Raw genomic sequence first — 24,074 nt, forward strand, 5'->3', positions numbered from 1 at the left:
GCCTTGTAAAATTCTTTTATTAGAGTGGGGGTCACCCCGGTCCTTGGAAAAGGGTGAAGACACTGAGTCGACCCTGGCGACAGCTCCACAGAACCGCGCTCTGAATGTCGACGTTCCCTACATGACTTGTCAGCCGACAGGCGTGGCAAAGTTGAAGTCCACTTGGACTACTTCTTGTGCCTCTTACCTGAATGATCAGACGACCTCGATTGCGAAGAAGAGGACTTGGGGCTCCGTGAAGGGTGCTGCGACCTCCTCCTACTGCGGGACCGTGACCTCCTCGGTGTCGCTCCGGCCGAAGACAGCTGTCCGGCAGCAAGAAGCTTGAGGGTTCTCTCCCTTAAGGCCTTCAAGCCATGGCCCAACAGTCGGAGCATGAGGTGGAGTCGTGATCCTTCGAGGCACCAAAGGCAAACTCGATGCGGGTCAGTCACCGACCTGGTGCGATGACATGCACCATACGGCTTGAACCCAGTCTATCTCGAAGACATGACTTCAAACAGTCAAAAAGCTGAAAAACACCTCGATGTTCGAAGAAAGGGTAGCTCTAATCCTGATCTGTGCTTAACCGGCACGGAAGTAAAAGAACTGAAATACGTGCGCGGAGGTGGCGTCTATATGGACAACCATGATGTCAGACGGCTCCAACGACGCTGACGCCACGCAGAGCTGGACAACGCATGCGGATCCGAACGATGCCACCCGACAGCACACGCAAGGTACTGTTCAGCAGAAAAATTCTGGATTTGAAGCAGACGCCAGGGAATTCTAAGGTAAGGAATCTGCAGCTAGAAGTCTATCAGATTTCCTTAATTAGGTTTTCTAACGTACAGAAACAGAGCAGGAGCAGCTGTCAGCAGTGCTATTGCTTAAATGTAACCACACACCAAAAAAGGAAACGAGGATGCAGTTCACCTTAAACTACAGCAGGAAATTACTGATTTGCATCTCATGCAATTTTGTGAGAACTGAACAAAAGCAAAATACGCACATTTTCCCTACCTCCTAGATTAAACACACATTATAACTAGCAATAACAAACAAAAAGAATACTTAAAAATTTAAAGCTAACAAGCCGACAGTTCCTAGTCCCCCTTGGGGGCCATGATCTGGAACTCTTACAGTCAAAATGACCCCCCTTCTCCAGGATCTCAATCTAGATTAACCCAAAGGGAGCTTCTGACAACTGAAACTTCACAAGTTGGGCTTGTTAAATTAACACATTTCAGAACTTTGGGGGAAGAGAAAGGTGACGAGCCTCATGTTGTAGAAGTGTGCACAGGTCAAAACATTTTGGGGTGTAGTAGAACAACCGATAAAAAAAAAAAAATCTAATTCAGTTAGGGTTATTAAATTACACCACGCTAACCCTATGTATATTTGTAGCAAATGCTTTCTCGTCTTCTAAATAACCAGAACTTCTATGAATTCATCTATCACAGCCTGTGTTTGTCAAAAACAAACCATCTGAATGAAACATGAAGAATCCATTAGCCGGTATATATATATATATATATGGCTTTGCTTTAGAAGGATGCTGTGATCGTGCTCAGGGACTACAAGGATTATGTTGTTACTGAGTTCGAGTACTGTCACGGAGGTTCGGGGAGTTGGCGGTCGGAGAGACAAGGGAGGAGCAGGACGGCGGAACTGTGCTTCGTGTCAGGGTCTACTACGATAAGAATAAACTTACCTTGAACTGAACTTCGCTGTCGAGCGTACTTAAACTAGTGCTGACAATTATGCTTTACTTGAAAACTCACTCAATACATCCATCTAAACTGCTCTGGAACAAACATGACCTATATCTACGTAAGATTAAACCACCATGACCACAATGTGATCCAAACAGTTACGCCATTTAAAGAAAGTGCTCTCCTAAAAGGCAAGAAAACATTTTCCTGTCCCCGCTTCCCTTCTGGGACACCACACTAAACCTAGCTTAATAGTCTCTGATGAAGGTCCAAATTTATTTTTCAAATACTTTGTCTATCACATCTATTTCTTCTTAGACACACTGGAAAATTCAACACATCACACCAGAACGTTTCAAGAACAAAATCTAAGGCGAATCTTTACTGACAGTGTTACTCCTGCCACCAAAAGTGGACAAAAATGTGCAACCAAGAAGTCTAAAAGCACAGTTAGAGTTTTCACAACTTAAAAGGGCAGTACAGCCTTAAACATTGCCTCTATACCACAACACGGCAAACATTACTGATAAATTATTGAATTCTACAATAACATATAGAAGTCTATATGATGTACGTTTATTGACATATACACATTAGTTTTGGTCCGAGTCAACTGTACTCTTTGAAAAGAATAGAAATTTGTGAAAGTTAAAAAAATAAATAAAAAAAAAGCATGGATGGGAAGAGAGGCCCTTGATCTGGATTGGGTGGGTGGGGGGGGGGTGGGGGGGGGGGGGGGGGGGGGCAAGGGGGCGAAGACATGGATTTACCTCTTCCAATAAAGCCCTGAAGATCCCATTAGAAAAACTACAGGTTACTCCTAAGAACAATTCCCTGTTTTGGATTTTGAGTCAATTTGTCAATTCTGACAATTATCTAAACATATGAAAAGATTGAAAGTCTGAAAGCCACATAGGCAATAGAGGTCATGTAACTCACATTCTTCATTCGCTCCAAGAGCCATTATATACTGCCATCTTAGTTCAGTTAGCACATTGTATGATACCAACGGAGTCCCCGGCGTGGTAGAACACGCCACAGAAAAATGCACTCAGTGTCTGGCGTTTACTTAACCTAGCCATTACCTAGAATGAGGCCAGTACTCCCACCTAGGACTAAGTCAGAAATAGCACAGCACAACGGCACTCACTGACATGATGCAGAGTACAGCCCTCTTGCAAACAATTGTGGACTATCATACTGGAACCATTGTGGTGGTGGTGGTGGTGGTGGTGCCTTGGGGGCGGGGAGGTATTAGGGGATTTAGACACCGTTGGATGAATGGAGCCTTTAAGTGTGTATATAAGTGTTTTTTTAACTATACATTTTAGCAACAATGAGATTGTTAATGGGTACAAGTTTGTGTCATGAAATGAACAATTTTTTGGGTGGCAGTAAACATTTTTTTTTTTTTTTTTTTTTAAGTTACAGAAACATTCGTTTCACCTGCACACAGGCAGGAGGAAGTGCAATATCTTCCATTCTTTTGTCTTGCACCTACGAGACCTATCTCAAAACGTACTAAAAAAGTGATCGCCTGTCCTACTCAGTCGGCTCAGTATGGGTTAGATTTCTGTCACACCAGTGCAGTCTTCTATCGAAGCTCGTTCTGGAGGTAAACACTTCATAGTTTCCTTAGCACTAAGGCTACTTGAGACCTTGAAAGGTGGATATGATTTCAGTACAAGCCAGAAAAAATGACTTGTCAGAAAATGTGACATGCCCTTAATGGTACAATGGCTACCTCTTTACAAAGGGTGGCAATGTGCACTCCACCCCCTCCCCCACATGCTGCCTTTCTTACAAGTAGTACTGTCTGTGAACACCACACACTCAATTTAAAAACAAAAGCTTTAGTGGAACTCTAAGTTACAATACAAATTCTGAAGCAAAATAAATACAAAACCATTTTCTATTTACATATGTCCCATAATAAGTGTAAGTCTTTAAAACATATAATAAAAGGGGGGAAGAATGTGAATAGCTGGTACCGTTAGAGGCAAAGGAGGTCCGAGACACTGCATGCATGTTTCTCACAGCCAAGCTTTTCAGCCTCATGCAGAGAAAGTGAGATGAAAGGGTAGGAAATGCAAGTTACAGGAGTCCATCGCAATGAAGGGTGACAATGTAATGCCAGTTGGGCACAACCGGAACATGTCAAGTGAAGGGGCACATGGCAAACTATAAACATTAAATAGAATCTATAACGTCTGTATTATTGCTTAAAATAGGACTAGCCATCAAGGGTTTAAAATCTATGTCTTTTACATTGTTTGCAGCAACTAGTGATTAAAAGCGGTCCAAAAACAGCAGGAGTATAGCAGGCCTGGAGTGAGCCTCTGGTACAGTCCATCGCTCTAGTCGTGGAATAGGTTACAGAAATATTAAATATTGCCAACAGCTCACTTCAGCATGGGCGAGGCAAAGAAGTTTCCAGGACGGCCAATGCTGGTCACAGACTTGCTTTTGCTCCCAAACCTAGTATGAGGGAAACAAACGGAATAATTAAGAAAAGTGTGTACACATCAACCTTTTTTTTAAAGTATCCTCTTGGAAAAGGTACCCAAAGAGCAAACCTGCTAATGATTCAAGAGGAAGACGACGGGAAAGTATTACTTGAGAGGAAGATACACACAGGTGTAGTACCAACACTTCCCACAATCACTGCACAGAGAAAGTTGATCTTCAGCATGGAACAGCTAAACAAGCTACCATTCCCATCCACAGGCGAAGGAAGATAGCTGTTCTTCTACATATGACGTGCCATTTACAATGGACAAGAAACTTACTTGGGCGTGGTTTTGCCAAGGGTTGACCGCACCCTCTGGGACAATGAGCTGGACGAGGGGGTCTTGGAGAGTTGCTGCTCTGGGGTAGTGATTGGTCCAAACAGGCTCCCTACAAGATAACAAGTAGACAAAAAATAAACACCCTTCCCATGAAAACAAAGACAAAGGAGAAAGTGAACCCATGGTACTACAACACAAACATCAAAACCAAAGCAGGACTCTTGCCCAAGCTTCCATCACTGATGAAATGCTGCAGACACCAAAAACAATTAGTACATTCATTGAAATATTACGTGGACGAGCTAAGGCAAAATCTTCATAATCCATTCTGTAACTTGCGAGTCGGTCTTAGAAACCCTAGGACCATAATTATCTAAGGCTGACAATGAGCAGAGTAGGTATTACCACTAGATGAGATTAATTTGATCTTTCAATTAAATACTTTTTTCTGATTTATTTTCTTCAAAGACAAGATATGGCCACTGGTCATATATGCAGATGAACCTGTCCAACCACCAAGTTATTGTCTTAGGCACATAACTTGGGTGGTAAGGTGACCAATAATAAACAGTCTACGTAGTCAAGGTTTCGATAACGGGGTGGTAATCCAGCACTGCAAGACTATTCATAGATTACTGAACTCTACTTCGAATAACACGGATGTAAGAAAAAAACATGTCCTTAATGCAGGACTACTGTGCTCAGCAAAGTTTGCCTTCAGATGATACTGCAGGGGCCCCCTTTTTTTTTTTTTTTTTACTACCGACATATAGCATTAAAGGTTAGCTTTCATGAGAGAAATGTTAAACATTTCACTTTAATCTGTAGCCTAGTGGTACTTCTCGATGAACACAATCACAATGAAAAAAACAGGTTTCTCTACAACATACATTACTGCACTCAAGACTTCTAGCCTAGAAGATGCTCTGCTTGCTTCAACGTACAAGAAAAGCCATCATAATTATACGGCTCAATTACTACCGAGCCAGTTAGTGGCCCGAGAGTAGGTGACTTAAGATACAAATAATATCTGAAGATATTCCTTGCAAACAGATGGCTGCAACAACAGGAACTGGCACTACCTGTCTGAACTGATACTAGGTTAAGGTTCCAAAAGTATGGAGTAGTCGGAAAACACCAGCCAAAGGCCACTAACCCTTTTTAGGAAGGCACCTTGGAACAGGGTGCACGGTATCCGTGCCACAGACCAGAGGGCAACGAGAGTCCCTGTACCCACTGGGATAAAAGCAGTGTATGAAATACGGCCCATTAGGAGGAAAGTGGAGCTTCTCTGTTAACCAAGACCGAGAACATTCAGAGCTGTGAGGATTTCTGTGAGAATAAACATCCTGCATTACCTTTTATGTCTGGTGTGCCTGGTGTATTGTAAGCATTGGTGTTTTCTATGATGTGACTTGGGTCCATGTTCTCCTGTTCCACCATCATGAACTGGCTCCAGTACTCCACAGGCAACGAAAGCAAGCGCTCAATCACCTTGGGAAGAAAGCAAACAGTAACAAAAGCTAGAGTGCATCTACAATTTAATGTTTTAACTCAGTAATGTATACCCAGCAAATTTACCTTGGGCTGTCTCTTGGTGTCCTGCAGGATGGTCATCGGGTCAGGGTCCGGCACAGCATGTGCGACAAGTGTGGGCCCAAAGACCTTGGCTAGGTTAGTAATATCCATCTTACAGTGTGGACTCTGGGCAACCCTAGACAAAAATAACAAGCAGGTTTTTTTGAGAGACCACCAGAAAATCAATCCACGGTATACCAAGATAAAAACCGGGAACAGTCAGCTTTAAAACAAAATGAAAAATAGATTCTTTGAAAGTTCCACATCAGCGCTCAACAGAGAAAGACGACCCTTGCACAAGGTCCACCGATAATCAATATAAAGGGTAGAGCCCTCACCACTGCACCTTTCCCATCTGCAGGTGACTTTTCACATACCTTTGTAAGTGGATCATAAGGAACGCCAAGGTATCCCGGTGCGCAGGGGGAAGTTCATCCACAGCCTGATAAATAGCAGCTTTGCTATTATCCTCGTCACCGATTTCTGTAAAAGCAGAGGTCAGATAATTCTCCTCTTGGTTATTGAGCTCAATATTAAAACGGTTTAGGTTACTTATGGAAAACATTTTTCTTGTCACAGAAATCAACTGATGACTATAAAAGATGAAGTGAGATTATATATATATATATATATATATATATATATATATATATATATATATATATATATATATATATATACACACACACACACACAAATACATACACACACACATACACCCCCCCCCCCACACACACACACCCCCCTCAGCTGTGCACTATGGCGTCAAGGAACCAGTTCACAAGATACGGATACATTTCAATTTAGGTGATTGCTGTATGTCTATCAAAGGAGCCTTCACAGGAGACAAGAACCCAACTCATCCAACTAAATCACAGGGTACAAAAGCACACGGACAACATCACCAGTGAAAGGGAGTTCCTCTTTTAAAAGCCATCTGCACAATCCACTTTTAAATCCAATATATCAAAACGTTACTAAGACCTGTAACCAGTGGACATCTGCAAGCATTCAGATGGTTTCAATTGAGTCATCAGGTCAGCAGACTTAATATAGTGAAGTAATTTGCCTTTACTCCAATATCTAAACAAGCAAAGAACACAGAAGACCAGAGCGAAGGAGACAGCCAGGCAAAGATAGTTACAAAGGAGAGGCCAGCCAAAATGGAGGTTTGCAGTGAGCATCTAAAAAAAAAAAAGGGTATGTACAGCAGGAGATAACAATTCTGTTTGCATTCATGACTTAGATATATATCTCAGACAAAAAAAAAAAAAAAAGTTTACAGGGATGTTATAGTTAGGAAAAAAGAATTATGAAAAAAAAAAAAACATAACAATTCACTTATAAACAGGTAACTATTACGTGCACCCTCGCCATGCACTGCTAATGACCCCACAAATTATGGCACTCATGACAACTTTGGTAACATCACTGATATTATCAATGTAATATTTGCCGTAACATTTTGGAGAAAAAGCTGCATGATGGGGGCACGAGTTATAGTTATTTGAGATAACTATAACAGGCGAATTTCTATGGTTTCTTTAACACCCGAGGGAGGTTGGAAATGCTTTTTTTTGGGGCCTATCCCCTTTTTTTCCTCAGCCCCCGGTTGACAGATCACCCTGAAACTTTCCAAACAGCAGCCAACGTGAAATCCAAATTTTTGGGGAAACGTTTCATCAAGCGGCTCCAAAAATATTGCCAAGTTAAAAAAAAAAAAAAAATAGAAACTAGGTCCTAACTACAACCTAGTGGCGACCTCCACTAGGTAATAGAGAGAGCGAGTGAGAGAGAAAGAGCGCAAGAGTGAGTTCACTATATAAACAGTACTGTGCATGTGATGTGGAAGTCACGTTACATTTTATTACAAGCACGGAGGCTCCTATTATGCTTATCTTCTCTTGCTTTAATTCAAATAGCAGCCAAGAAACTACAAATCCCAGCAGACCCCGCTGGGAAACTACAATAACGAATATGTCATACAATATGTCATAGAGTATGTAACCAATCAGATGCACAGAGGGGTATAAACATATTGGCTGATAGCAATAAGTCCTCTTTTCTTGCTGCTAGCAGTCAAGATAAGTACTATCTTCTACTCATTTATTAATGTTCGTTTTGCGTGTATATATTTAACCTGGGCATAGTTTGTTCGAGGTTTCCACTTAATGTATGTTGTTTTGTCTTCTTATATTCCGTATCATTCCGTTTTCTCCTGAATATTTGGGAAATTCCTTTCCCTTCGCTTCGCACCCCAACGTTCTAACTTGAACGCCTGGGGCGCGCGCGCACGCTCTATCCGCCGCATTCCTCTCAAGCGAGCGGACGAAGCTTCTGACAGCTGAACGCGCGTCAGATCAGCTGTTTTTCTCTTCAGCTGAGGCTTGCCGGCTGTTCTCCGCGGCATTGCTTCAGCGTACACGCGTTCGGCAGCGCTCCTTTGGCTCAAGTTTCTTCGTCCTTTTCTTTGGCTGCGGTCGCGCCTTTACGTTTGGAAAGGTTTTAAACCTCTACGACATCGTCATAGTGCACTCTACTGGGCTTGTCAAACACCGTTTTTTCTCAATACAAGCACTTTATTTCACGGTTGGTTCTTTCATTTATTTATTTAACCTGTTGAAAGGGAAATTTTAGTTATTTATTCGGAATATCATATTTACAATTTTTTTCCTCTGAATATGGAAAATTACTCAGAAGAGGATGACGCTCAGCAATTCAAGGAAGATTTGGACTCTTTTATTAAAGATTCGGTCCAGAAAGCGGTTTCTGCTTCAATCTCGGGGGTTTCTAAAACATTTGAGGCCTCTATTAGAAAGTTAATCTCTTCAGCCTCGCCTTCTAAATCCAAAAAAAGAAAGGCAGACAAGGCTCAGGATGACTCCGACTCTCCGGCTAAAAAAGTTTCTAACCAGGCTTCCACCCCTAGCACTTCCTTTCCTATACAGATCACTAATCTGGGAGATACTGATGATGACATGGGTGATTCAGATTCGGATAAAGATTCGGATAAGGAGGATCCAGACATAATGATCTGGCCAGGGCCTACGGAGAAGAGGCGTAAAACTTCTCTGAGTCAACTGGGAGAGTCTTCTCAAACAAAATTAAAAAATACCTTAGTGGACTTCGCGGGCCAACCGATGTTTGACCCATCCCTTATCCGTCACCCAAATTCCACTGAATGGACTCCCTGTGATCATGTATCGGAATACGTACTTAAGAACTTACGTCAACCTCTAGAGAAACTGGTACGTAACAGACTCAAATCTGAGTGCCCCAGGCCTTCACTACCGAACAACATCACTAATACTCCGGCCATTGATCCAAATATCATAATGTTTTTCACAAAATTTGGGAAAGATCCCAAAAAAGGTGTGGACAGAGCCTGGACCAACTGTCAGGACAGGCTGCTGGATATCTCCGGTCCACTCACTAGAATTTTGGATCTAGCAGAAGAGGCTAGAATGGAGGGCAAGAAAGTGGATCCGGTTGTACTCTCTAATTGGGCCCAAAGGGCGATATGTCTTCTTGGAAATGCTAACGCCTCTATGGCACAGGAAAGGCGGAAGAGTCTACTCCTTAAAATCGACCCTAAACTCAATTCTCTCGCAACCAAGGAGACGGGTCCAGAAGCCAACGGTTTGCTGTTTGGAGACTCTTTCCTCAAAGAACTCAGCAAATATGTTCAAACTTTTGCTTCAATGGACAAGGCGCAGTCTTCCATGAACAAAATCTTTCACTCCCGTGTTTTTGGAAGAGCCGGCAAAGGCAGGAGCCGCTTTGCCGGCCGCTACACCCAGAGGGGTGCGGTCAATCAGACCAGAGGCTCCTCTTCATACCCTCAGGAGTACAAGCCACAGTTCTATCCACAAAGGTATCGCTCCTTCAGACGTGGCTTCAGGTCCAGAGGCTCCCAAAACGCAGGTAAGCGTTCCTCCTTGTGGCTCATTGTTGGTGGGAGGCCGGACGGCTTTGTTTGTGATAAATTGGCGGTCTCTAACCGCAGATCCTTGGGTCCTGCAGACAATTTCAGGATATCACATAGAACTCTACTCGATTCCTTTCCAACATCATCATCCAAAACCCTTAAAGTTTTCCGAACAGCAAAACACTCTTCTTTCTCGCGAGGTTCATTCTTTACTCCTCAAGCATGCGATAGAGCCATGCGCTCCTCACCCTTCAGGCTTTACAAGCACTTTGTTTCTCGTACAAAAGAAGAACAAGAAATTTCGTCCTGTGATAAACCTCAAATTGTTCAACAATTTTGTCGTTTATCACCATTTCAAGATGGAATCTATTCTCCATCTCCGAGATTCGTTGTTAACAAACGATTGGATGGTCCGCTTAGACCTACAGGATGCATACCTTTCCATTCCCATTCATTACTCCTTCAGGAAGTTTCTACAATTTCAGTGGAACGGCCAATTTTATCGATTTACATGTCTTCCATTTGGCCTCTCCTCGGCTCCTTGGTGCTTTACCAAGGTGTTGAAACCAGTCATAACTCATCTACGAGCTCAGGGAGTCAGAATTATCGTATACTTAGACGACTTCCTAATCCTTCACCAGGACAGATCCACTCTCATACAACATGTGGACATGTTAGTTTCTCTTCTTCAAGAGTTAGGTTTTCTGATAAACAACGACAAATCCAACCTCATTCCATCTCATCACATGGAATTCTTGGGGTTTCTCGTAGACTCTATCAAGGCTACTCTTCATCTTCCGGCCCAAAAAATTTCCCATATCAAGAAAGAAATACACTTAGTTCTCAGCAAATCACAACTTACGATCAAAGGTCTCGCCCGGATAATTGGTCTGTTAGCATCATCCATTCAAGCTATATTTCCAGGTCCCCTTCATTATCGAGCACTCCAGCGTCTAAAAATCCGACATCTGAGAGAGGGCTTTACTTACGAAGACCTAATCTTGCTGGATCACGAATCCCGGATCGAACTTCAATGGTGGCTCGATCATCTAGATGCTTGGAATGGCCGGGCAATATTCTCTACAGCACCAGATCTTGTTTTAGAATCCGATGCAAGTCGGACTGGTTGGGGCGCAAGATGCGATCAGTTCTCGACTGGAGGTTTATGGTCAAGAGAGGAGTCATATCTGCACATAAATTGTTTAGAGATTCTTGCAGGTTCCTTTGCGATCCAAACCTTCGCCAAAGACAGGGTAAGCTGTTCTATTCTCCTCCGGATGGACAACCTTTCTGCGGTTCGTTACATAAATCATCTTGGAGGTACTCGGTCAAAACCCCTGGCCGAGCTAGCAAAGAGCCTATGGGAATTCTGTCTCCAAAATCAGATTTCGCTTTGAGCAGAGTATCTTCCAGGAGAGATGAACACAATCGCAGATTGGTGTTCCAGATATCTCCAAGATTCGAGCGATTGGCGTCTTCACCCCTCAGTATTCAACGCTCTTTCTTCCAAATTCGGTCCCTTCTCGGTCGATCTTTTTGCTTCTCGTTTAAACAGCCAGATCCCTCGGTACTACAGCTGGCGTCCAGACCCCCAGGCTTTGGCCACCAATGCTTTCCAACAGGACTGGTCCAATCAAATCAACTATGCTTTTCCTCCTTTCATAATGATTTCCAGGGTTTTGGCGCAGGTTCGCCGTCAATCCACCAGAATCCTCTTGATTACCCCCCTCTGGCAAGGTCAGCCTTGGTTCCCGTTAGCCCTCGAGCTACTTATAGATCTCCCCGTTCTTCTTCCAAGTTTCCCATCTCTATTATTGAATCCTCAAGGTCATCCCCACGACCTAATAATCAGTCAATCCCTTCACCTAGTTTCTTGGATGGTTTCGGGTCTGCCTGGAGAACCCCAGGAATTTCGCAGGAAGCTGCAAGCTTCATACGACAGGCCTGGGCTCCTGGCACAACCAAAGCTTACAAGTCAGCATGGTCTGTCTGGCATAATTGGTGTCTGCTCAGGGGTGCCAATCCCTTTTCAGCAGATGTAGTCCTAGTTGTAAATTTTTTAGCTTCCTTGGCAGCCCAAGGAAAGGCCTACAGAACGGTCAACATGTACAGGTCGGCTATTTCAGCGGAACATGACAGAGTAAACAATAAACCTGTCGGTGAACATCCTCTGATTTGTCGTTTATTGAAAGGAATCCGTTTTACCAAACCTCCTTTACCGAAGTACAATTTCATGTGGGATGTTAATGTAATGCTACGATTTTTCTTATCTCAACCGCCTAATTCCCTTTTATCTCTAAAGTTGCTTTCTGCTAAATTAACCATGCTTCTTTGTCTGGTGTCTCTAAAACGTATTTCTGATGTTAGAGCTCTAGATGTGACCTCAGTTCAGTATACCCCTCAAGGTGTTTTCTTTCAGGTACAAAAACGAACAAAAACTAATTTAATGTCTGTTTTTTATCCTTACTTTCCTGAGCATGTTAACTTATGTGTAGGAAATTGCTTGAAGGAATACATTTTTAGAACCAAGGATTTGAGGAAGTCTTCTGAAGCTCAACTCCTCGTCTCTTTCAGACCCCCTCATAAACCTGTAACTTCCACTACTTTAGCACGATGGGTGAAATGGATGATGGAATTGGCTGGCATTAACACCTCCATTTTCGGTGCCCATTCTACCAGAGGAGCTATGGCTTCCAAAGCCTTTTGGACAGGTTTGAGCTTAGGGGACATCCTCAAGTCCGCTGATTGGTCAAATGTCTCAACTTTTAGAACCTTTTATTGCAAGCCTGTATCCCATGTAGCTAATTCAATAATTTCTATGCTTTGAACTAAGCATAATAGGAGCCTCCGTGCTTGTAATAAAATGGAGATTTTCTTAGCTTTAGTGAAGGAAAGTCTTGATTTTATTAAAACACGGAGGCGAGTATTATCCCACCGCTTTGGGTCCATTATTAACCCTCCCTTTATTCTCATTAGGTACAACTTCCACTACCAACCAGCCAACTTAAGATCCTGCCTTCATCCTACCAGGATACTCCGCAAGCGGCATCTTCTCCGACTCATGAAACAACTCTATTCCAAGACCTCTTCATTCCCAATTTGGATCAAAAGACTATTCATGTTGTCTATCGTTTGGAGGCTCTATTTTCATTCATATTGGCATGTATTATTTTGTTGTTGATAATACCTTTATTCAGACTATCTTAACTGCTCTACAAGAAAAGAGGACTTGTTGCTATCAGCCAATATGTTTATACCCCTCTGTGCATCTGATTGGTTACATACTCTATGACATATTGTATGACATATTCGTTATTGTAGTTTCCCAGCGGGGTCTGCTGGGATTTGTAGTTTCTTGGCTGCTATTTGAATTAAAGCAAGAGAAGATAAGCATAATACTCGCCTCCGTGTTTTAATAAAATCAAGACTTTCCTTCACTAAAGCTAAGAAAATCTCCATTATGCTTTATTCCTTTCCTCCAGACCCCGCCATCACATATGCCTGTCTCTCCCCAGTAGATAAAAACAATGCAAGGTTCCCTTGTAGGAATCAAGGTACATCAGCCTTGGTGTGGCTCAATAGGCAGCTTTTACATCAACAAGCCAGACAGGACAACAAAGAAAGAAACAACATTCAGCAGAGATCTAACTTTTTCAACTCTCCATAGAATGTAGGCCAATGTGCTCATTTATCATGAACTGGTGGATTTCTTCGTGGATTAGTTTGAGAAAACAGATAGTGGAAGTGGGAAGAGAGGGCGATTTGTAAAGGGACAGTTAGGTTACACTGAAAAGAAAAGCTTCTGCCAGGGAGGAAGAATTCTGTTTATCTTACTCAAAGTTCTAAAACATTTCCATTCTGGGTATTGTCGGATGTCATTAGTTCCCAAACGCCTTCCACAATACACCAAGCATTCACTGCCCAAAGAGGACATTTGAAGACATGTCGTTTGAATACAGGTTTCTTTAGAAGACACGTGCTTACCTGCTGCAGTCATGAAGGTCTTGTTGAGTCGAAAGGTAAGCAGAGGCTCTTTCAGGTTTCGCAGAAAGTCTTTCAGGAAACCACATACAGCATGGATATCGTCTACTTTACTGAGCAAAGGAACAGTCTTACTGCGTAAAAATTTCTCTTTTAGGTCTTTCACTGTGCGGTCGCATCCAGAAATCCGATAAAGGCCAGTCTGGCAGGGGAAGAAAGAAAAACTTAAAAACCAACACATGGCATCAACCCACTCTTACCTATATGGTCCAAGCCTCCCAATAAGACTCTACTATCCATCTGCTGTGCAGCTCTATTATCCCCATGTATCCTAAAATCTACCTCAAGTCATTCAACCAACCCATCTCAAAGATCCCACATTTAACTCTCTGCCCCAACCTTTTGTTTTCAGAGGATGTTCATCCTCTTTTTTTCTTATGTTTTCTATGGTCCACCACTCAGAGGTCCATGTTCAAACTTCCCTCTTTGATCTCCGGTCTGGCTCTCTTCCTACCCTTCCACTGCAAAGTTCACAACTCTAACCATCTCCCTGTTCCATCTCAAAGCACCATGGTATAGCTGCACCCCCAGGAGGTCCACTGCCACCACAACCTTTGTAATCATCTGGTAGCCATAAGTCCAGTCCACCTTTCTATCAGAGGTCTATAGTAATTCCTTCCCATTCCTGTATTTTACAGGTGCATGGCCGAGACCCACCTCCAATCTATCTTCTGTATTAAGTCCCCTTTATCTAAAAATCTGTGGATCTGCCCCCAACGCCCATTACCAACTTTGAAGATCCGGGCACCTTGTCTGCAAGCCATCAATTAATCTCTAGACACCATCCTCAAAATCTCCATGGTTCAGACCATTACCCAACCATATCCATTTCAAAACTCCCACATTCAACCAAACACAGACTTCAATTCCATAGTCAGACCTCCAATCTCATCCATAAAATGGCAAGCACACTTCTGACTTACAGATCTCAGGTTCAACCCTCTTCATCCATGTCCCTTGCCCATCTTTCTTCAATAAGAGAGAACCATACCCCCCCCCCTTTTCTTGAAGCTAGACTGCCACAACCCTCCTTTCTGGCATTAATTTAATGTCATCCATCAACTTCTGATAAAGGGCTCTTCTTTCACCTTCTCTTTCTTCCCAGAGCCCCCTGATTAAAGCTCATTCATCTCACAGCGTCCCTGGCCAGCCTGATTCTACCCCCATAGTCCAATCTCCACTGATTTAGGACCAAACAAAAAGCTCAGAGACTCAAAAAGGCAATCATCAGTTCCTGCACCAAACCTGATCTAGGTTTCCACACCACTGACTCGTGGTACCATTTACCTTTCCTTTCTCACTAGCCACCTTACCAGGAATGTCACCTGTATCTCTTACCTCATGGAGTCCCCTCTGTTCAATCTCATTGACACAGTGCACCACAACAGAGGGGATCATGGGTGGTGTGGAGGACACAAAATCAGCTAGGCTGCCCTGAAAAATAAGAGAGGAGATTAGTAAGCCATGTACCACGGATTTAAATCCCTGCAACTTCTGACGTGAACTCCCTCTTCACCCACACCCAGCACTCCATTCATTTGGCCAAGAAAAGAGATGCTTTAACTGTGCTGCTCTTAACACTCAAATAGCTTTAATCTTCATCCAGCTCTCACAGTGCTTCCCAAATTCACCCTAAAGATTACAAAATCGAATCATTTCTCTTACCTTCCATCTTTTTTACACTTGCAAGAGTCACACAAGCAGGTTTTTTTTTTTTTTTTTTTTTTTTAAACTGCCCACATTATTGACCCTGCATAAACATATTTTGGCGGCCTTAATGATTCACACAGCTGAACTTTGTACCTCTCCAATCCGGACAGGAGTGCCCCCCAGTGTTGGGATACAGGGAAGGGGGCAACGATCACGGCACTCTGGATGAGATACCACTCGACAGTCTCTACACTTCAGTGACAGTTTCCCAAACTTTATACGCTTTCCACAGGGAACGCAAGACTCGGGCTTGATAACCTGATCATGGAAAAGAGGAGAAAATGTATGTAATATTTTAAATAAAGTGTACAGTCTTTTTAAAGTGCTCTGCGAAGCATAGAAACAACACAGTAAGATTAAAGTCTGCCTTTGTTGAACACCCACCGTTTTTGATACAAACTCATGCAACCTCATGCCCCCTGTACTCTGTGGGGTTCTGGTGCTGTCACTTGCAGAGTTAAAGTCCACATTCCTGCTACTCAGGGTGGAGTCACTGCTCCAGGGTTGCAGATTGGCTGAAAGGGAACAGAAGGGCAAGTCATTCGCCAAACACATTCTCATTGTGACAGTTAATGAATCCCCACCCACCCAGGCCATGGAATGAAAAAACACACTTCCTTCCCTCCCAATCCATCAAGCCCATAGCAGATCTTGGCACTGCCCAGTGTTAAGTCTTTCAATAGGCAACATAAGTGCCTGCACAAGCATTTCATCTCAATCACTCAGACTGAGCCAATAGGATACGTGGACTAAGAGCTTACCCAGAAGCTTTCAGCTGACTGGTTAAAATTCCTACAGGGCTGACTCAGATTTTAAAGGTAGAAAAACCTTCACGTTTGAACCCATCATCCATTATGTCGAAGTGCCTCTTTAAATAGGTCATATTGTTATTATTATATATCATTCTTAAACTACAAAGAGCAGTGTGCTGTCAAGGCAGATAAAATAACACGAATCGCATGGTTTGATCAAGGCATTATAAACTTTATTTTGGACAACAGGTGTCACTAACATAGTTCAGTTAAAGAATATAAATACCTCTGTGCATTTAGTGAACCTGAGGGGTAAGGGAAGAAGCGTACTAGCCACAAAGTCCCCCTTGTTTAAGATGCAAACACATGCCCCCGAATTGAAGGATGTAACGAGTGCAGACGATCAATATATATATATATATATATATATATATATATATATATATATATATATATATATATATATATATATATATATATACACACACATACAGCAACCAGAAGGGAATGCCTAAAAGTGCTCAACTGAGTGAGCCCATTTGTTTAATCTTTTAGAGAAAAATCTGGGTAGAGTCGCTATGATTTAAGAGACATGAATAAACTAACACCGAAACCATTTCCAACAATGAAGAACCCTTGGACTTTCTTAGCCTGTGGGTTGTGCACGTCAAACAACTTAGTTTAACTTTTCCTAATTGCAGGCTACTTTGAAACCGTCATCCAACCCTTCAACTCACCTGTTCGCCTCCGACTTCTGGTCCAATATGGCCCAGTCTCAATAGTGGAGACAGCCTCAATTGGGCCACCATTGTTTGGAACCGTCACAGTCGTTGTTGCCACAATGGAGTCATTCTGAAACACCGAAAAGGTTCAAGTTATGGTGCCATCTTCAACAATGCTGCGTGTGCCAAACACGGGTAGACGTGGAAAGGTCCGGATCGCTTTACGCTCATCTCATACTATAAGCCCGCAATTCATAGTAAGTGTACCCGCCCTCCAAAATTAACATCGACTGTGGGACTGCCCTCACCTATATCAAACGACTTAAAAGCATTTTGGCACAGATCACACTCTAAAATAATCCTTTCGATTCAAGCTTCTTACTGACCCGCAAATTGTAGTTTTTTTTGTTGCTTTCCACCCTATACTAACTTGACTCCGAATTCATTCATACATGGCTGGGGTTTATGTACCTCACTCAGAATTATCCCCCCCGTACACCTTAATTTACTTGGAGCAGTCATCCATTTTGTAATATTTGTACTGTCTTCCTAGTGCTTACATCTACCGCCTACCGATGACACTTCACACACCAGAGTTTCATGGAATTTCCATGACTTTAATCTTCAAGCCTAGAATGGCAGGTAAATTGCCTCCTTATCATAGGCTCCTGTTCCATGTGACTTGCTTTTTTAAGGCCTAGTCTGGGAATCTAGGCGTTAGTGGTGGATCATCATGGTACCCATGGTGCTCTTCTGCTAATAGGCACACAATCTGGGAAAAGCACTAAGGTGCAATATAGACCTACAATAGAGGTTTGCCCGAGGTGTTTGAATAAACCAATTGATAACACTCCCAAGTTGTACATTCCAATAATATTTGGCACTGTGGCACACTCCACCTAGGTGCATTACTGCACTGTTTCTCTCTGTCCCCAACTGTAATGCAGTGGTGCCTGTACTATAGGGACATGCAGCTTCTTTACTGGGGCCACTGGAAACTTTCAAACGTTGGGACATTTTGCAGCTGCTCAAAAACTCGCATGAAAGTTGAGCAATTCCTCGGGTCATAAGGATGGGTTTCTATCATCCTTAACACATTTTCTACAAGGGAAGGCAGCACTGGCGCTTCAGTCTACATCTCTGTCTGATAGTTTCAGAGGACTCTAGACTTTCAGGTTTTGCACTCAAAGTACATATGATGGCATTCCTCTTGGAACGAGAAGGACCCATGGCCACATTTATTTTTATTGTTATACCACCTACCCTGGAGTTCAGATCACCTTTGGGTGAATATTAACAAGAATTTGAACCGAGATAGTCCTCTTCGTCACCCACACTCAAAGACCCCCTCAGATACAGACTCAGTAAATCTCTGTAGCTGCTCTGGGAATTCTAGAGCAGTGGTTCTTAATTGTTTGACTTTTGTGGGACCTCACTTATTCTTTAATGGAATCCGAGACCCACCTCTGAATCAATTTTGGAATCTGGGAAACCACACTGTCATTATTTGAATCTAGAGACTCCGGCCTTAACAATTTTGATTATTTGAATGGTAAAATAGTACACAAAACAGGCATTCAAACAAATACACAAGTGAAGAAATATTTTATTTCATTAAAAAAAAAAAAAAACATACTTTCAAATTCCTTTGCAGAACTTTTTTTTTCCAAACGTTGCTTCTTTCTTTATACACACTTTATTTATTGTTCTGTTAACACTGTATTTTCAAGCAGAGGAGGACCACTTGAGTAGGCACTGCAGACCCAGAGGAGCATCCAGATCACAGCTTATAAACTGCTGTTCTAGAGGTTTAAAACCCACGACCAAGGAACCACCCCAAAGGCTTAAAGAAGAAATCAGCATTCCACACAAAATCCCACCGTACCATTTATCCAGGGAATTATAGTGCTAATACAGACTACAAAAAAGCAATGTTCTGCATGCACAAGCTGGATTTACTTACTTCAAAGTGCAACAGCCTGGCAACTAACATGACGTTGTGCCAAACATTGTTTCAGTCACTAACCTCTAGTCGGCAGACTGGACTATGCTTTACACGAGTGGCCGACATCTGGAGGAGACACTATGCTTTCCAGATGGACTCGATTGCAAACAACATTTATGAATCAGATAAAAAAAAATAAAAAAAATAAAAAAAAAAAAAAAACTGTGCATCTAAAGTCCACTGTGAACAGGGAAGGAACCATCCTCTTTGGAAGTCATCTGGTCCAACTTCAACTGTAAGCTCTAAAGAGACATTCCTAACAGGATCAACTTCAGAGCCATCAAAGTACTAAAAGGATTTTACTGTCCGGCATAGGCCCTTAAAAATGAGAAACAGTATAGAGGTGTTTGAAGAGTTGAGGTTTCTGCAGGAAAGACAAAGCGTCCCTGTTGCAGAGAAGATGTAAGGAACACATGAGCATGCCTGCTTTGTACATTAATAAACCAACACTTTAGCCCCCTAAGACTTAAAGAGAAAATATAGGAGATAATGGCTGATTTATTCCCTATTGGTTCTCACAAGAAAAAGAATATTTTTTTTTTTTTTAACTCTCAACTGTTACGTTGATAAGCGCACAGAAGATAATTTAGGTACTGTCTGTTGGCTTTCAGACAATTCCTAAACCAGATGATAGACTACTTTCTGTTTGGGATTTGAACACTGCTGGAAATAAGGCTGCCAAAGGCTTTGAAACCAACCACTCCAAGTAAAATTCAACTTATGACGCGGGTGGAAACCTTTGCTATACCAATTATGCTGGTCCACAAAAATTAAGAAGCTTCATATGTACTCATTGGAATAATCGTTTGTAAGGATAAAGACAATCATCACGATGCCCCTGCCTGTGTTAAAGGGTCTTCTGATATCACCTGTCCATTATTTTTTTCTGATGGAGGTGGAGGGTACGGGGCTGGGTTTGAAGGACCAAATACTGTTTCAACAGTATGAATGGGAAATGCAAATTGCTTCTTGAATTAAGTTTTCCCTCCGTTTGAACCACACATTTACGACTACAGTTACACTTACAGCTAACCTTTCACCAGCCCCGGTGAATTACTTAAATACAAATTATAAAACATTACAGAATGAGTGAATTGGCCAAACCTGATCTGCAGAAGCTCCGATGGAGCGAGTCTTCTTAGCTGGTCCGGGGGGTCCCTCAGTATGAAGTCTGGAGGAACGCTGAAGATAGGAACACAAATTAGAGTAATGGCAGAGTACAAGGGATCCAAGTAAAGAAAACCCAAATACACACCTATCAGCTGGACATACAGAGAAGCAAAGTGAAAAAAAAAGTGATTTTCTGGTAGTGTTTATATTAACTGCACAAGTGCTAAACCAATGCCTTTCCTGGGACAAGCCCAAGAGTGTTTGAGACTAAGCTATCATGCAGCCACAGCTGCAATGCCCACACAGTAACATGCAAATGCATTAAAATGATCAATGATATGATTAATTACATACTCTCTTCTCCCGCTTCTTTAAGCGGACAGTCCTCACCAAAGATGAATCCCAGTCCTATAAGAAAAGAAAACAACATTAGCATACATTGTGAGAGGAGTGGACAGGATCCTAGAGATCAACTAAAAGAAACATAGGATGCCCCCCTCCACTGTGTCAGCAACAGTCAGTCAGATTCAGGTCACAGCTGTGATTTTTTTAACACTGTGACCCAGCTAACCCGCAAAGCTAATTGTGGTCACACACGCATAGAGACCAGATGCCATCATAAGCACAAGTCACTTTACCAGCGCCTTCTGTCAAGTCACAAAATGACTCTAAAGGCTCCGTGTGAAGCAACATAATCTCAACCATAATATCCTCATACACCAGAGTTACTCCTTAACTACATGATGGCAAGGCACTGATTGCAGTGGTGACCTTTTACAGTACATTCAATTGTCATCTGGTACAAATTGAAAACTACCTTAACCAGTGCCATCATAATATTGAGAAGTAGAATCATACCCACTCCACCATATGCATTGAAAGGTCACTTTACCACAGAATCGTCAGTCTTGTCAAAACTGATGTCTGAGAGGATGGAGGCAGATTCATCAATTGTGGACAACCTAAAAAACACAAGTGGAAGATAAAAAGTGGATGAGTCTTCATAGCTTTAGCACAACCCGGGGATGTGTGGATGTCTGATCTCAGCCACATTCACAGGTTACAGGATGCAGACTTTGGTGGTCAGCATTGTGGGTGCATGGGGGAGCGGACCTTTAACTATGCTGGCGCAGACTGATCAGCCATCTAAATAACCAGATTGGCATTGGAGTTATTTGAGCACTGCACATTCAGCTTCCATAGTCAAATCCATCATCCTACCACAGCCACATTCTTCAAGAACAGATTTACAATTCTTAATGAAAATGTCACACAACCTAACAAAACGCACGTCCACATTCAAACTGCAAGGACACTGGTAAGAAAGAAGCTCCAGTAAGAAGATATATCAACATAAAAATATTTGGACATTTTAGGGAAAAAAAACTGCACCAGCGCCTCCAAAATAGCAGAAGCTCCCAAATGCACTACAGCTGGCACTATAAAAAGAATAATACTAAAATACGTCTCTCATCACATACTCAGCAAACCAACACCAAGTTGTTACATTTGAAAAAATGTAGCGGTTCTGACTGATTTGGCTTTACAGCTTGGGAATTTCGCCTTTTCCTTGGAGCCAAAAGGCAGTACTAGGATAGCAAGATCACAAAACTATATGGAAGATGTTCAGATCATGAAGTAGAATGCAGTGGCAGCTACATGTCGAGCCAGGATAAGGACAAACCTGAACATTCTGCATTTACTATGAACATAAAAATATGCACAGAGAAGTGTCACCCTACCCCAAAGTTCAAAGACTGCAAGCTTCGCCAAGCCATTTACTTAAATACAAGGTGATAGAGTAAAAGGCTGCTTCTAACTCTCTGCCCTATATTAGCTGGGACTTAAGCTACAGACTAACATAGATCAAAAGTCAGAGTATGTCTTGGAATAATTCCAAGACATTTTACGCCCAGAGGCAACTTACCCAAAATAAGGCACACCTAGGTGGATGAGCAGAGCGCTGAAGCTCCATTGCACATATGTGACTATTAGGGGTTCCAAGGGTGAGAAGTTGGCTAACCAGGATAGAATAGTCGAACGCAGCAGCACTGAGTGGTAGCCAGCCACTCTTTCAAGAAAGTCAAGGGGAAGCAATGGTCAGGTGAGGAAGCGCATCATCGTAAAAGAGCAAGTACGTGGCTTTTTAGTTACATATGCCAAGGCTAAGCAATCACATCAGTCTAAACCATCTGTTGATTGACTTGTTCTCCTAGAGCAGCGGTTCCCAGCCTGCATTCCGCGGCCCCCCAGGGGTCTGCGAGGCATTCCCATGGGGGCCGCAGGCCTGGGCTGGTAGTAAGGCCCTTCTCCAGCTTGGGCCTCTGCCAGATTTTTTATTTTTTTATGTTTATTACTTCCTGTGTGCAACAGTTTTAAAAGCACTGCAAAGCCATGTTCAGGCAAAACAACAACAAAAACAAAAAAACAACAACAACAAAAACAAAAAATAGATAAAAATAAAATCAAGATACCGCCAGTGAATAATGTACCTGCTGGACAGAGATGGGAGTTTTGTCTAGTGGCAGTTTTGACACATCTAAGGTAGCGCAGCTGGTTAATATGCCTGCTGCAAAGAACACGTATCATGCAAAGAACAATATTTTATGTGCGTAGCAAAGTAGGTTACTGCTTTTGTCACAGAGATTCTTTTGTTACTGTGTAGTCCATAAATTACAATCGGAATCTAGCACAGTGAGCTATAAAACTGCCCTCATAAAGCTGCATGCCACAAATTAAAAAGTTGTGTTCCCCCCCCCTTTCATTTTCCATATGATGCTTAAAAAATAAAAAAAGAGGCTTGCTTTCAAAGAAATTTGTATTATTAGAGTTAACCCTAACCACTGTGTTATGTTCTGAATCCTGAGTTTTTGCTTCTTCAGACCAAGCACCCTTAGAAAATGCCTACCAGTGTGGGTGACATCTGAATCCTACACCTTGTAGTCCTGGTAAAGTGCTCTGACACCCTACAATGGTATGAGAGGTGCTGTTAAACAAATGTGATAGAAGTTATGGAGAGGAAAGAGGCCGACATGGTTTTACCTCCTTTCCGCACCACATATTTATGTGAAAATGTTTTCTCAGATCTTATGTACCTAAAAAAATAAAAACAGTAAATCGCTTGGGAAATGTAGAATCTGACCTGAGGATTCAACTTTCCTAAATAAAACCAACCATTGAAAAATTAGTTGCCGAGATGCAGCGCCAACCTTCCCATTAAGATGTTTGATTTTTGCATATTTTTTCAAGATAAAATAATCATATCTTTAATGATTCGAGTATTTGGTTGGTGTGTACTTGTTTGTGCATTATTGGAAAATTAAATTAATGTTTGAAATTTAAAATTGTACAAATTGCTTGGGGGTTCCCTGCTCCCTCCCAGTAGTGATTCAGTGGGGGTCCTCAGGAGTTCAAATGGTTGGGGACCACTACCCTACAGTGTTATTGAACCAAAGGTATTAGAGCAATTTAGATGAGCACCGGTCACGTTACGCAATGTCACGTTCATTTTTTTAGGCAAAGAGAGATTAAGTGATTTGCCCACAATCACAGAATGTTGACTTTACGCCAAGACTCGAACCCGGTTTCCCAGTTCCAAAGTCGGTAGCACCGGTCATAATAGCACATCTCGTTCCTTTCTTATGTCTTCCATGAAGCTGAAGTAGGTGATAATCTGTGCTTTACAAAAACAATAAAATATATATATATATATATATATATATATATATATATATATATATATATA

The 24,074-nt window shown here is 42.2% G+C and overlaps 1 protein-coding gene across 3 annotated transcripts in view; it reads right to left on the reverse strand.

The window, feature by feature from the left end:
* Positions 1 to 3,527: 3,527 nt before the first annotated feature.
* RACGAP1 (Rac GTPase activating protein 1) overlaps positions 3,528 to 24,074 on the reverse strand; it is a 35,097-nt gene continuing 14,550 nt past the window's right edge. For 2 of the 3 annotated variants that reach the window (XM_069230673.1, XM_069230674.1), the window contains exons 5-17: positions 21,222 to 21,291; positions 20,684 to 20,737; positions 20,324 to 20,401; positions 17,230 to 17,344; positions 16,125 to 16,255; positions 15,834 to 15,998; positions 15,369 to 15,464; positions 13,974 to 14,172; positions 6,439 to 6,544; positions 6,065 to 6,197; positions 5,842 to 5,977; positions 4,484 to 4,592; positions 3,952 to 4,172 (exon numbers count right to left, since the gene is read on the reverse strand). In XM_069230673.1, the coding sequence (XP_069086774.1) occupies positions 4,097 to 4,172; positions 4,484 to 4,592; positions 5,842 to 5,977; positions 6,065 to 6,197; positions 6,439 to 6,544; positions 13,974 to 14,172; positions 15,369 to 15,464; positions 15,834 to 15,998; positions 16,125 to 16,255; positions 17,230 to 17,344; positions 20,324 to 20,401; positions 20,684 to 20,737; positions 21,222 to 21,291 (1,468 nt within the window). In that variant the 3' untranslated portion in view covers positions 3,952 to 4,096. Of the gene's footprint in view, positions 4,173 to 4,483; positions 4,593 to 5,841; positions 5,978 to 6,064; positions 6,198 to 6,438; positions 6,545 to 13,973; positions 14,173 to 15,368; positions 15,465 to 15,833; positions 15,999 to 16,124; positions 16,256 to 17,229; positions 17,345 to 20,323; positions 20,402 to 20,683; positions 20,738 to 21,221; positions 21,292 to 24,074 lie in introns of all 3 variants that reach the window. The other variant, XM_069230675.1, reaches the window with a different exon arrangement.

Source organism: Pleurodeles waltl, chromosome 4_2 (genome assembly GCF_031143425.1).
Source record: "Pleurodeles waltl isolate 20211129_DDA chromosome 4_2, aPleWal1.hap1.20221129, whole genome shotgun sequence".
In the NCBI taxonomy this organism is placed as follows: domain Eukaryota; kingdom Metazoa; phylum Chordata; class Amphibia; order Caudata; family Salamandridae; genus Pleurodeles; species Pleurodeles waltl.